This window comes from Callorhinchus milii, unplaced genomic scaffold (genome assembly GCF_018977255.1).
Source record: "Callorhinchus milii isolate IMCB2004 unplaced genomic scaffold, IMCB_Cmil_1.0 Scaffold6, whole genome shotgun sequence".
Classification (NCBI taxonomy): domain Eukaryota; kingdom Metazoa; phylum Chordata; class Chondrichthyes; order Chimaeriformes; family Callorhinchidae; genus Callorhinchus; species Callorhinchus milii.
Window position 1 is genome coordinate 14,819,691 of NW_024704747.1, and position 14,883 is coordinate 14,834,573.

Sequence of the window (14,883 nt, forward strand, 5' to 3'; positions counted from 1 at the left end):
AAGAGTGCGGGAAAAATATGAATTTTGCACATGTTCTCTCACAATCAGTCTAGAAGATTTTAGCGTTGTGTTTGCCTTGTTTACCAGCTGCTGATTTGATTGCAGGATTAACATGTACTGTCCATTCTCTGCCAGAGGAGGAATCAATAGTCAAAATCAAAATATAAAATGTAACTTGGGCATCACTATGGTGAAATTAGAACTAAATCAAAATTCTTTAAAAGGAGCAAATTGATTCAACAACACTTTNAAAAAAACTAACTTTTCCAAATGATTTTGCTGTGGTACACGTCTTGAGTGAATTCCCACTTCATCAGAACTATTCTGTTCTCTACTATTCAATAAAATCAAACCGTGGCATTTGCCCTTTAACCCTTTGTAAACTACTTACTATCTTTTACATAATTTAAAAATAGAAGACAGCAAAAAAGCTGAATACAAGTACCTTACATTTGGTTACCCCATTAGATCAATAGGTGTCTTCACAAGAATTGCTTTCGCTCTATCTCTGCCCAGCAACAATCTCACTGACACCCCAACCACTAGAACAATTTAAAAGTTGCTACCACAGATGTTCATGTGGTTGCTAAAGCTACATCTTTACTAACTAAATGCACCACCTCGTATGGATTTTAATGGAATGGATCGTCAATGCAAAAGAAACCTGGTGTCTGAATTCATAGTTTTGATTTGTTCAAATATCCAAACAAGGCACAATATGTATAATGTTATTCAGATCTTATTTATGGGAACACTGGGCAAAAGTTTCCCGAGTGTCTGGATTCCTTAAAACTGGATAAACAGATTGCCTTGCTCTCAAACCGAGAGTGGCTAACGGTAAAGATTTGCTTCTATGCAATTTTCCACTCGATTGTACGCATGTCGGAATAACATCCTTAAATTGAAAGAGCAAGCCTGCACAACACTCTTAGCAACGAGCATTATCACCTCTGTGGTTTCTTAGTCACAGTGTTTGTGTGGTCTGTTGTTAATCCAAGTATTTACAAGAGGATAGCTATTATTTAAGGCATTGGGTAGCTTCAATAGCACAATAACCCAGTTGAACAAAAAAAAGTACAACAATTAAATCCTTGTGACATCTAACATTGTAATCTTATCAATGATCCACATACTGTAGGAATTTATTTTTCTCTGCTCAGTGTATTCTCATTTTCCACACCACCCCATGCTTCAACATTAATGAACCAGGCATTCTCTGGGATGGGAATTCAAATCCTGAGGTTAGAAACAATTCACTTGTAATAGACTCAGACCTCGCCAGCAAGTCCGGCTATTAACCAAAAGACGGACCACATGATCTGGTAATTGTGCTTTTCACAATTGTCACAACTGCCAGGTCACAAACCTCTACGAAAGTGTGACCCATACAACAAATGACAGTGTCTTGAAATTTTAATCATAAATCAATACACTACTTTCAGAACAAGTGGGAGCAAGATACCTGCATGTGAGAGCATATTAATTTACCACACTATCTAAAGCGTAGGATGCTGGGATCTACAAACACTGGGCACTATAAACAACTAACGCTTTCTGCCCACACAGTTGGTGGGAGCCAATTCCCATTCATTGCATAGCTATTTTAGAAATGATTTCTGAATAATTATTTGCAAGGTGAAAACTAATTTCTTTTAAAAAATGTTTAAGTAGATATTAAAGCTTATAAAAATATTTTAAAGGTCCACAAACGTTTTTTTTTATATCAAGGTTCCAATAACATATTATGGTGGGTTTCCCCTGCCAACAGTTAAACCCCTGTCAAGACAAGAAAATGTACTGAAGAATCACTTAATGATCTTGCCACCCTGTCTTTAAACCTGAATAAATAATCTGGCCCATTTTTTCTGTGTTCAGCAGCATGTAAATTACTTTGTACACCCAGCTGTCTTACTCAGCATTACACCTGTTAATCACTTCAGGAGCTCGCCAGCTCTTTCAAGCACTCGCTTCAGTGCCCAAATTTTCTGCTCTTTGTTCTTTCTTCGTTACCTGAAGTCCGCTACACTGATGGATAGAGCCACCTCAGGTCTACGGGCACGAGCACAGTGGGCAGTTTTACCATCCAGAGCATCTCCGCTTTGATGGGCAGGGGCTTGGCGACTGTGAAGAGAGGAATATTCTTCACTGGGCTATATTCAGAATATCAGGACACCTTCTTGGCTTAGGTTTTGATTATTCTTTAAAACAGGACAATGTCTCAAAACACTTCAGTGGGGGCCACAGAGCATAATAATATTTCTATTTGATATAGTGCTTTTCACGTACTCTAGATGTCTAAAAGTGTTTCACAGAATATATTATAAAGTGAATTGACTGTATATTTGTGGGAAACGCAGCAGCCAATTGCACAAAGCAGTTTCCCACAAACAGTCATGGATTAATTGACCAAATAATAATTTTTTTTTGAGGGAATATTCTCCCCAGAAAAGCGATCCGCCAATCGACTAACAACTAGGTTCCTACTTACTGCTAGGTAAACAGAGGCGTGTAGAGTAAGAAAACTTGACCAACATTTTGCCTTGCCGGGAATAGAACCCAGGTTCTCTCGCTTGCGAAACAAGTGCTCTAACCACTGAGCATGTTGAGAAATACACAGCAGAGAGATTTTACAGAATGCTCCTGAGAATGGAGCTTTGAGAGATCAAGAAAAAGTTTCCAAAAGGCACAGAAATGCATTTAATAATAATAATAATAATGGAGTCCTGTAGCTCAGTAGTTAGAGCACTCGCTTTGCAAGTGAGAGACCTGAGTTCAATTCCAGGCAGAGGGCGAAACCTTGGGCAAGTTTCCTTACTCCACACAGAGCCTAATAATAATCCCTCCAAAACCAAAAACAATAATAAATTGGTCATTTTCAATCTATGACTGTTTGTGGGACATGACTGTCTGTGTGCAATTGGCTGCCGTGTTCGCCCACAAACATACATACAGTCAATTCACTTTACAGTGTGTTCTGTGAAGCACTTTGGGATGTCCTCCCGACGTGAAAAGCGCTATATCAAATGCAAGGATTATTATTAATAACAATCCCAACGGCAGAACTAACTGAAGTTTAGGTGATGCACGCTGGAGCTTCGAGGGAAATAGGTTAAAGCTTCAGTGTGCATACACTACATGGTGGAAATCATAATCCCTCATTAGAAATCTAGATCAAGTTACCTTCTGTCCCCTTTACTTCCTTCTAGTGTGTGCTGCTCTTTCACAAAGTCATCAGTTAAGGTGCTGAAATCCTTATTCATGTCAATCAATAAATTCTGTTTGAATAAAACAAAATGTTAAATAATATTTTTTTAAAATTGCAAGTTCCTAAAAGGTAAGTGGATCGGTTCCCGGGGGCTTTGGTTGACTAGCTGTCAACAACAACAACTTGGATTTATACAGCGCCTTCCACGCCGGATGGCGTCTTAGAGAGCTTCACAGTAAGGAATCCCGGGGCCGAGCGAGGGGGAGGGGGAGGAAGGTGACCAAAGGTGCGGTCGAACAGAAAGGTCTTCAGAAGGGACCTGAAAGTAGGAAGAGGGGGCGAGGTGAAGGGAGTGAGGAAGGGAATTCCAGAACCTCGGGGCATAGCGGCTGAAGGCACGGCTGCCAAGGGTGGAGTCACTGACAACCTGGACTTAGCTAAAAGTAGCTATAAATCTGGTGTGTGCCACACCCTCCTGAATTTGTGCTGCAGCATTGTCTGTCAAGATTACCCTGAGAATTTATTTTGACAAGACATTAATTTGTGCTGCTACTCTGCTCCCAAAATGATCCTTTAAAAGTTCTTAGCACTGGATAGCCCAAGAGCTTTCAAGGAATTATTACTGCTATTATTATTAAAACTCTTTAACATTAAAAAACTAACGTGGTTAACAGTGTGTTCACATTACTCCCAGCATTATAAACCCGCCATTTATTTAAGAATTAATATTTGAGAATTAAAACGGGGAGGGGGCAGGATTTTAAAAGTACTGTAGAATAGTTTGTTTAGAATGGGCTTTGATGGGGAGATAATATTATTAATTGTAAGTGCAGAGTATGAACTTTACCTTAACCCCAATAATATCACCATCTTTCAGATGATTTGGTGCCCCTTGTAGATTCTCCGGTTTCTTTTTCCTTTTCTTTTTTGAAACTTGTTGGCTCTAAGAACAAGGACATTTTAAAAGTATACAAACTAATGGGAAGTTCCACCACACAAGCTCCATTCTGCTCCAATGATGTACAACCGTTTGAGCTGTTCAGCAGCTCTATAAGTTTCGCAGTAAAAAAAACCTTGCCTTATGCATCTTACCCAGCTGGAGATGGGCATCCATGTAGACTTCTCTGGAAAGTATTTTGCAATTTCAATCTGCTCCACAGTCAGTGAGTAACGCTGGGCAATCTTGTGTCTAAGTGTCCGAGCCGTGCATTCCTTAGATGTGTCAAAAATAAAGTCTTCTGGAGGGTAATAGGAACTTTCACCGGGCACTGCCATCCAAAGCTGCAGCAACAATTCAGTGGAGCTGAACAAAAACAGAGCCAAATTTACAATGCAGATAGAGAAAATTTTAACACTGAAAAAATGATAGAAATGCACCAGATGAGGTTTGCTGCAATGACGGATTACACTCGAAATGTTAATATGTTAACAATGTTAAGATTAAGATTAATACTAGCACCTATTGTTGATCTTGCAGAGCAAGGGCTGAGGCTAACAGCCACTAACGGAGCTAAAATTCTGTAATGAGGAATCCCAATGAGACTTCCAAGTACAATTTTCAGGAGACCATTTCATGAGCAGAAAGTGATTATAATATTAATATCAAATCTCAACCAGACAGATAAAACTGGTAAATTGGTAACATAAGATGCCAGGGAGATTTTGTTTTCGTGCAGACGATTATTGTAACACGGAATGTTTGGCCAAAAGTGGAAATTGAACCTATGCTTAAAAGGGAACTGAGTAAGTATTTGAAGAGGAACAAAATGAAAGGTGAAAAGTGCAAGGCATTGAGATTCAAGTGTATATCTCCAATGGGGGAAAGTTAGGTCAGGCGAGTTTGATGAACCAAATAGTTTCCTTTTATTTCAATAATTCTATCCAACAGTGGCAAGACTAAGTTTAATATATACTCACAACCAATAAAAAACAAATGAATCTGGACCAAATGTTACTGATTTAAATGTTTGTATTGTTAATAGTTGAACAGATAACAATGTGCCAATGTTGTCAGATACTGGAGAATAAATAGCGCCATTGTACACTCACGTCAACTCCTCGTCTGCCTGCAGTAGCTGAATGCCGATCTCCACACTGCTTCTCAGTTTAAATTTGCTGCACACACAAGATGAACAAGATTAAAATTCAGAATAGCTTTTTTCCAAGAATAAATCAGACCCTCTACTGGGCGTTCTCACTTCTTGATTAAACCAACACTATCCCACTCACCACCTCCAGTGTAACACTCCCACTATCACAGTCACTATCTCCTGTGTAACCCACACCTGGAGCACACACTTTATATGAATAAAGGCAGTCTCCACCTAGCTCTTACCTGAGCTGCTGCTGGTGGTTCCGCAGGATTTTGGTACGGCATTTACTCTCCAGGAGCCAGACTCTGAGGAACTTTACTGAAGGAACGGAGAGCGACTGCAGCATTGGCAAAGTTAGAACCTGTAACAATAAAAAGTTAAGCTAACAGAAGGTTTTCTGAACCCATATAAATCTATCTTCATCTACACTGCTTATTCATCAGCAGTGCAGCAAACACTAGCTCGCTTCATTCACCACACGCTATCCAGCCCACCACTGGCAGGCGAGCTTTAAGCCAACCCCCTTCTCCTCCCCCCCTTCTCCCCCCCTGACCCCAGCTTGGGTCTGAAATGCTGCATATTGTCCAGCGTCTTGGGACGTGTGAAAGGCGCGATACAAATGTAATCATGTAGTAGTTGCTCTCTGGAATTCCATCCCAGAGTCCCTCCGATTCGGTCCTCCCTCTCCTTGTTCAAGGCACGTCTCTAAACATACCTCCTTGATCGCACTTTACTGACATCTCTCCCCTCCCCTCGCCCTTTCTCCCACCCCAGATCGGATGCCCATCCACCATTGTTAAGTACTTTGAGATGCCCTCACGACATGAAAAGCACTCACAAATATTTGAGCTACAACCCTCGTTCATTTTCCTACACAAGCAACCTGGACGTCCTCTTGATGAGATGTTAAATCCAAAGTTCCAATTGCCCATTTTCAGGCCGAGATTAAAAATCCCTCAACATTATTTGAAAAGAGAAGGGAATACGTAACAATGATGTTGTTATCAATTGTCCAAATAAAAATGGTTACTCAGCTCACGTCTGGTCAAATGGTTGTTACATTTGCCAACAACAACAAAAAAAAAATCGCTCGACTTGAAAGTAAATATTGTAAAGCATTTGCATCACAAACACCAAGGATCGAGAGAAAACAAAAAAATTGAACCAACTTACCTGAGTTTTTAAATCCTCTAGATTGGCTTCTCCAGATATCTCAATATCACCCATGAACATCAGTTCAGCGTCCAAGTGATGCTGCAGTGAATGATCTGGAATGAGAGCACCATTGGACTAAAGATGAATGAATTCCACATAAATTTTAAATTTTCTGTCACAAATATGCCACAATTGCACTATTGTACATCGTAACCTGCACAATTCACCAAGCTCCAGCTTCCTCAGTCTTAAAGTCAGGGATGCAAGGTTTTGGTGAACAAATGCTGACATACCTCTCGTAGCAGATATATTTAAAGTAGACAATCTATGCGTGAAGCTTCCCTGCTCATCCTCAAGGTATTTTCTGTTTTTTGAATCCAGGGCAGACTGATAGAACCAAACTGGTAGCTTCAGGAATCCCTGTGAGACAGAGTGGGTGTGAGAGCTCATGGAATACACAAAGAGAAAGCAAGCATAGGAAAGGAAGTATGGCAGCTTTTGAAGGAGTGGGACAAAGAGGGGGGGAAAAGGACTATGAACAAGAATGAAATGAGCGTATCGGTGGACATCAATATCTATTGCTCCAGATTCATCACAGTAACAAAAAATGAACAGTCCTGTTTTGTGACAAATTAAACAAAATGAGAGGAATAGCAGCAAGTCTATCAACTAATTTTGCATTACTGCAATACATGGATCAGATGCAGACAGCTGCAGGTCTCTCTGCCGCTCCGTGTATCCCACCGCCTCCCAAGGAGACATGAAAATGTCTTTGGCTAAATTTGATTAGCTAGAGCAGTCTATATCGAAGAACAAGGAATATTGAATTTACTCAAATCTAAGATCCTTTAATCCATCCATTTAAAAAGTAAAACCAAAATCAAGGTGTGCCTTGGAATCAATGGCACCTTAGAATTGCAATTGCTTCTCAAAACCATCTAAAATCTGCTTGCACCTCAGTTTCGAGTAAATACGCTCGTACTGAAACAATGGAAACTACACAGTTGTGGTTTCAAAATATTTGTTTCTGAAACGAGGAGGAGGGACATGGATAAATGGTACTGAAAGGATTGTTCTTTAAGAGCCAGCAGACACAATGGGCTGAATGGCCTTCTTCTGTGCTGCACATTTCTATGGTTCCAATGTATCTAGGTCTCTTTCATATTTGGCTACAGTTCCTCATGCTATACTCGCTTCCAACTGTAATTAAGATGCAGTCCAGCACTCAGTGCAGAACACTGCCATTTTTAAGCATGATTGTTTCCCTGATTTTGTGTTACAATAAAAATATTTTGATCAAAAAGGAATAATCCTATAAATAGGATCTAAACGCACCAATAGCTTTTATAAAGTACAATCTTGAAAGGGAAATGTTGGGCTAAATAGGTAGAACTTGGTCAGACTCTGGTTTTGTATGGGTACAAGTTTCCAGCTCCCCATCTGGCAATCTGATCAGGATCAGTGCTTTTTCCCTAAGTCCTGATAAGGATCAGTGCTTTTTCCCTGGATTTAACTAGTGATAGAATTATACCTTTGGTGGGAGTCGTCCCTCCATGATGAGGAGTGTCTCTCCAGTGCTGATCTTCAAGTCTGACAAGGAGGCTTCCTGCAAAGCAAGACACAAAGTAAAGAGCACGTCTATTCACTGTCCATTGCAAGGATCATTTCAACAAGCTGTAGCTCAGGGGTTAAAGCACTCGCCTCGCAAGCGAGAGGACCTGGTTTTGATTCCCAGGCAGAATGAAACATTGGGCAAGTTTCCTTACTCCACACGCCTCTGTTTACCTAGCAGTAAGAAAGAACCTGTTTTTTTGTGGGAAATAATCCCTTAAAAAAAATAAGTAATAATTTAGTCACTCAATCCACGACTGTTTGTGGGAGACTGCTGTGCGCAATTGGCTGCCGCCTTTCGTCCCATGCAATACAATACACTGTTAAGTGAACACAACTTTACAGTGTATTCTGTGAAGCACTTTGAGATGTTTTGAAGACTTGATAATGTGCTATATGAAATGCAAGGATTATTATAATTACTGATTTTTTTTTATAACACCTTATCATGTAAAGGCCAAAAAGGCCTTGGAGAGGGTGCAGAGGCAGATTTACCAGAATGGTACCAGGGATGAAAGACTTTAGTTATGTGGAGAGACTAGAAAAGCTGGGATTGTACTCCTCAGAAAAGGTTAAAGGGAGATTTAATAGAGGTGTTTAAAATTACGAGGTGGTTTAATAAAGGAGATAGGGAGAAACTGTCTCCACTGACAGGTGGGTCAGTAACCAGGGCACAAAGATTTAAGATAATTGGCAAAAGAACCAGAGGGGAGATGAGAANTTTTTTTACATATTAACACAGAGTTGTTACTGTCCTGAATGCACTGCCTGAAAGAGCAGTGGAAACAGATGCAACAACTTTCAAAAGGGAATTAGAAATTATCTAGACTGATTGGGTAGCTCTTCCAAAAAGCTGGCACAGGCACGATAGCCGAATGGCTTCCTTCTATGCTGTAATATTCTATGAATATTAGCAACAAATGGTCTCTTCATTTCTTCGTATGTGACACTAGTTCAATCTTCACACATCAGTGCTCTGAGATGCTACTCCAAGTGAAGGGCGCTATATAAACTTAAGTTGTTGTGGAGGTTGTAGTTACTGCATGAATTATTAGCTGAAAGAAACTGCATTAGGTTTGAAGGTGCATTAATCCCTCCTCCTCATCCAACGCATAACTGGACAACTCAGACAGGAGGAAGTTTCAATGTAAAATACTTACTGCCAATTATTCCTTACTCCTCCTTGTTAAAATGCTGTTACTGCATTGAAAAAGGGAATGTTTTTCATCTGAACTGACACCTAATGTTAACTTTATAAGAATCAGAAATAAGATGGAATTATATGATTTCACAAATCAACCATAATCTTTTCCTATATCCTATAATATTGAAAATCTCAACAAAACAATGTTTAAAAGAATGATTTGGGGTGTATAACTGAGAAGAACACATTAAATGTTTAAGTGAGCACATATCTATTTGGTTTCATTAACCCTATTGTGGATGATGAAAATGTCACCACTACTGTTCTGAACAGGCACCGCATTGCAAAGTGTAAGAAACGAGCACTTGTTTTCTCATCCAATTGCAGTGATGGTGTAGAGTACTCAGCTTTCACCTCATCCACTTACTTCGTCTATCAAAACTTCTCCAGCTTCGTAGCACCAGTCTGTTTTCCTCAAATGCCAACACTCACCTGTGGGAAATAAACACCACTGAATTTAATAGCACATGGTCAGCAGCACACTAGGATCAACAGCACCCCACTAACAGCCACCAGCAGTAATCCTTCATTTTACTTGATTTAGGTTTTAGACTCAGTTTTGCTGAATTTTCAGTTCGCAGAGGGTGATGAGAATGTGGAACTTATAGGAAGCAGTGGTTGAAACATCAATGCATTTAAGAGGAAAATTGACTCACACATTAAGTATACATGTGGAGTATATAGTTAAGTTTACAAACTAATATGGAGAAATTTAAGACAATTGGTGGTCCAACCTTTTGGCTGCCGAGGACCTATTTGAGAAACATCCGTGGGCCACAGAAGCAATATTTTGTGTTTCCCTTCCAGAAGCATAACATTTACACAGCACCTCTTTCACATTAGAAAGACAGCTTGACACTGTCGGCTGGGCACCTGAACTGGGGGTGGGAGCGGAGAGAGGTGGAATGGGATGGGGAAAATGATGACCAAAAGCGTGGTCTTGTTGTGCATTGAAAGAGGGAAGAGAGGGAGTTGGAGGGACTCCAGGAATGGAATTCCAGAGATCAGGGGGAACAGATGGGGTGGGAGGGGACATGAAGCAAGCTGGCATTTGCTCTGCAAAAGGAATGGCCAGGTTGAGAGGTTGCAGAGATACAGGGGGGAGGGCGGGAGGGAGTGTGGAATGAAGGGCGTAGAGCAGTATCTCACTGGGGAAAGAGGGAGCTTTCTGTGAGGAAACTGCAGGGCATGTTGTTCAGTGTTTGTCCTCGGTCCCCCCAGCAACAACAACAAGATTACATTTATAGAGCGCCTTTCACGTCGGGAGGACGTCCCAAGGCGCTGGACAGTTGGGTCTGGACTCAAGCAGAGGGAAATGGTCAGGGTGAGGGGAGGGAAAGGAGGGAGCGAGAAGTGGGGTAGAGAGTCGAGAGGGAAGGTGAAGGCACGGTTCAAGAGAAAGGTCTCGAGACCGGCCTTGAAGGAGGAAAGGGAGGAAGCAAGGCGAAGGCACTGGGAGATGGAGTTCCAGAGCCTAGGGGCTGAAAGCCCAGCCACCGATGGTAGGGCGGTTAGGGCGGGGGGTGTGGAGCAGACCGGAGCCAGAGGAACGGAGGGTACGGGCACGTAAGTAGGGGGATGGTAGGTTGGAGAGGTAGGAGGGAGCGAGGCCGTGAATGGCTTTGTAGGTGAGGATGAGGATCTTGAATTCGATCCTCTGGGGGATGGGGAGCCAGTGGAGGCGAGCGAGGGTGGGAGTGATGTGGTCGCGAAGCCTGGTGCGGGACAGTACACGAGCTGCAGAGTTCTGAATGACCTGCAGCTTGTGGAGGGAGGTGCCGGGAAGGCCGGCGAGGAGAGAGTTCCCATAGTCCAGCCTTGAGGTGATAAAGGCGTGGACCAGAGTTTCAGCAGCGTGAGGGGTGAGGTAGTGCCGTAGTCTGGCGATGTTCCGGAGGTGGTGGAAGGCGGTGCCAGTTGTGGTGCGGATGTGGGGAAGAAAGGACAGCTCAGGGTCGAACAGAACACCGAGGTTCCTGACTGGCTTTGAGAGGTGGAGAGTGCAGCCTTGGATGCTGATGCTGTCAGCGCCTGAGGTGCGGAGGCGCTGACGTGAGCCAATCAGGAGGGCCTCAGTTTTTTGCACGTTGAGCTGAAGAAAGTTGTCTCTCGTCCAGGACTCGATGTCGGACAGGCAGCTGTCAGGACATCGGTGGTCGTGGAGTTGAGGGTAGAGGAGGAAAGGTAGAGTTGGGTGTCATCCGCATACATGTGGAAGTTAACCCCATGTCTGCGGATGATGTCACCAAGGGGGAGCATATAGAGGGTGAAGAGGAGGGGACCGAGGACAGAGCCCTGAGGGACACCGCACGCGACAGTGCGGGGGCTGGAGGAAACGCCGTTAGTGGAAACAAAATGAAGACGGTGGGAGAGGTAGGACGTAAACCACTCAAGGACAGGGTCTTAAAGGTTGAGGTGGGAGGACAAGCGGTGGAGGAGGACAGAGTGGTCAACCGTATCGAATGCGGCTGATAGGTCGAGGAGGACTAGGAGGCAGAGGGAGCCCTGGTCGCAGATGGTCAAGATGTCATTAGTGACCTTGACCAGGGCGGTTTCTGTCCTATGGGCAGCACGGAAACCCGACTGGAGGGGTTCAAATAGTGAATGGGTGGAGAGGAAAGAGCGCAGCTGGGAGGCGACGACTCTTTCGAGAACCTTGGACAGGAAGGAGAGGTTGGAGATAGGCCGGTAGCTTCTCTCAGCGGCTGAGAGAAACTCCGATTGTCTGTCCTGACAGTGAACTACAAAAACTGCCCTCTCTCTCTTTGCTTCTCTCCCCTTCTCCCTCATATTCTCTCTCTACCCCCTATTTCTCAATTACCCTCTCACACTCCCACCTCCCCAATCACTTTCCCCGCCCCTCCTCTCTCTCACACACTCTTCCTCTCAATTACTCACTCCCCTTCTCTCGCAATTACTCTCACTCCCTCTCTCCCACACCTCTCTATCCCGTTTCTTTCTCTCCTCCTCTCCCTCATTCACTCCCTCCCACCTTATATTTTCTCTCTCTCAATTTCTCTCTGCTCTCTCCCCTCTCTCTCTCAAGTCTCCGTCTCTCTCTCCTATTTTCTTACCTCTCTCACACACACACACACAATCTCTCCTCTCTCCCCCTCTAACCCCCTTTTCTCTCCCACCATCGGCCTTTCCCCCCCCTCAATCATTCCCATTCTCAATCAGCCGTGCAGCAATCACTATCTGCAGCAGCAGGAGCCGATGGTTGCTAAGGACGCCATTGGTGAAAAACACGCTTGCCTTCCTGAAAGACTGCAATAACGGCTGGTATTATTTTGCCCTCTCCGCGCTGTATCCTCTCAACCGTCAGTTCCTGCTGCTGCCATGGGAGGACGTTCACCAGGGAGGGAGGGAGTGGAAACTGAAATGTTAGAAATGGTCTCGGGCCGGAAGCGGTCCATCAATTGGACCATCCAGTGTAAGTGAATGATACCTGCTGCAAAATGCATGTGTCAACATTCAGTTCTGATGGGATCAGACTGGAGGTGTTCTCCACAGCTAATTAGCCTGCCACCACTCAGTGTCTACAATCATCCATGAAGAATGGTCACTGGGATGAGGTCCATCAACTGAGACTTGATATATTTGTTACTGCAGCAGGAGATTGAGAAACCACCTGGGCAATTCAATACATTACACTGGTCGTGCTATTCAGTGGTAAATAACTGCCCTTGTACACCAGTCCCATTGCATGGGCTACCTACTGAAAGGTAATAGGGCACTGAGAGTTCTCTGCATTCTGACATACCTGATAAGGCTGCTTTCTCTAACATCAGCTTCAGGCACTGGAAAAACAAAAGGAAAAGACCAGGTTAAAGAAACCTGATACAATGCTCTGCCAGATAAGATTGGATAAGATGCTGTTTTCAGGAACAAAACCAAAGTGAGGCACTTTGTTGTCACAGCTCTCCAAATGCACCAATTTCCCCTCCAAGTCCACATGTGCATAACACCAGGGCACAGAAAAAAAATGTCCTATTCTTGGATTCATCCCTCCCTCACCATCAGATTCTGGATATCTGCATTGGTCAGTTAATAGCACTGTTCCTCTTGGTCTGAAAGTTCTGGGGTGAACATTGGGATTTGAACTCACAAATGAACTCATAGACTAGCCTGACACTCCAGTGTACTGTACTACACATTACAGTATGTATTGTGAAGCACTTTGAGACGTCTCAACGACACGATAAGGCGCTATATCAAATGCAAGGATATTATTATTTTTATTACTTTTATTAGAGTGCTGTACTCCTGTACATGCCATCCTTCAAATGAGATGTCAGACAATGCCTGTTCCAATGGTTTAGGTGAGCATCAAAATTATGAATATTTTGAAGAGGAGGCAATTCTAGTGTACTAGGCAGATGTTAAACCATCCAATCTGTTTGTTTTCAGGAGGACATTAAAGATACCAAGGTATTATTCAAATAGAGAAAGCAATTTCTTTCGGTGTCCAGGCTAACAATCCCCTAGGTTAATTGGTCATTTACTTGCCTCGTGGCTGTTCGTGACATCGCTTTGTTTGCCTACAAACATCACCACATGTGACAGGAATGTAGAGTATTTTCAGACATTTCAATGTTATATGGACTGTAAAAACACAAATTCTTGCTTCTTCCAATTTAAATTTAGACAGTCATCTTATTAATGTTTAGTGGGCATAGCCCCTTAAGGTTAGTTGCTACATTTGGAAGAATTTTCATTCTTTTGCCAAATAAAGTCCTGAAAATTGGTTATGATGTGAATGATTAATTTTTATCAGGAGAATCGTTGGCCACATCTGTTTACACACAGGGCAACAACAATTTATGTTGATATATGTCTTTCACATTGGAGGACATCTTGAAGTACTTTATAGCGGTCACTAAACTCAAAAGTAACCCAGAGCATGAAATCCTTTGGGATATTTTGATGTGATAAACTGCTAGATTAAATGCAAGTATTCTCATGCTTTAAATCTTAGTGTAGCCTTCAGTATGATCAACTGTTTTTGCACAGATGTATCATTCTGTGATGGATAGTGCAGCTACTCAATAAAGCTGAATATAATTAAGTTCAAGGAAACAATCACAAGGACAAAGCCACAGTGTACACATTGTATACATTTCTCCATAGATTACCTCTCTGACAGAAATCTTCTGTTCCACTACAACCTCCATTTCAGGGCTCAAGTTAGCACTATCACCAACAGCGAAATTCAAGTAAAGCTAGAAGAGAGAAAAAAAAATCTGTAAAAACTGTAATTCACTCATTTACCATTGAGGGCCACAAACCCAATGGAGTTGATAAAAGTGCTCATTGTTCATGAATGGTAGCATTCTGAGGCTTTGCTATTGAAAAGAGTGTCTGTACCTCCAGCAGGGAATCCCATGTATGTCATGCCAACAAATGATGTCGGCAATGACCAAAGAACCAAGGTCTCATATGGGTCGATGTCACATTTATGGACTCCCTTGCATGAAACCCACTTAATGCCTCGAAGTGCTTTTCCCAGTAGTGAAATACCAACAACGCAACCAATGTGTCCTGAGAAATGCTCTGGCAGCATCATATCACAAGTAGGAGGTCAATTCAAAAACAGTTTGCTTCTCATCCATTCA

The 14,883-nt window shown here is 42.6% G+C and overlaps 1 protein-coding gene across 1 annotated transcript in view; it reads right to left on the reverse strand.

Annotated features, from left to right (window-relative positions):
* Positions 1-1,681: 1,681 nt before the first annotated feature.
* Positions 1,682-14,883, reverse strand: part of usp40 (ubiquitin specific peptidase 40) — a 43,225-nt gene continuing 30,023 nt past the window's right edge. The window contains 12 exon segments of the mRNA XM_007890686.2: positions 1,682-2,121; positions 3,181-3,275; positions 4,053-4,148; positions 4,298-4,508; positions 5,255-5,320; positions 5,541-5,659; positions 6,472-6,566; positions 6,747-6,873; positions 7,985-8,059; positions 9,636-9,700; positions 13,032-13,068; positions 14,404-14,490. Coding sequence (XP_007888877.2) covers positions 2,007-2,121; positions 3,181-3,275; positions 4,053-4,148; positions 4,298-4,508; positions 5,255-5,320; positions 5,541-5,659; positions 6,472-6,566; positions 6,747-6,873; positions 7,985-8,059; positions 9,636-9,700; positions 13,032-13,068; positions 14,404-14,490 — 1,188 coding nt within the window. The 3' untranslated portion in view covers positions 1,682-2,006.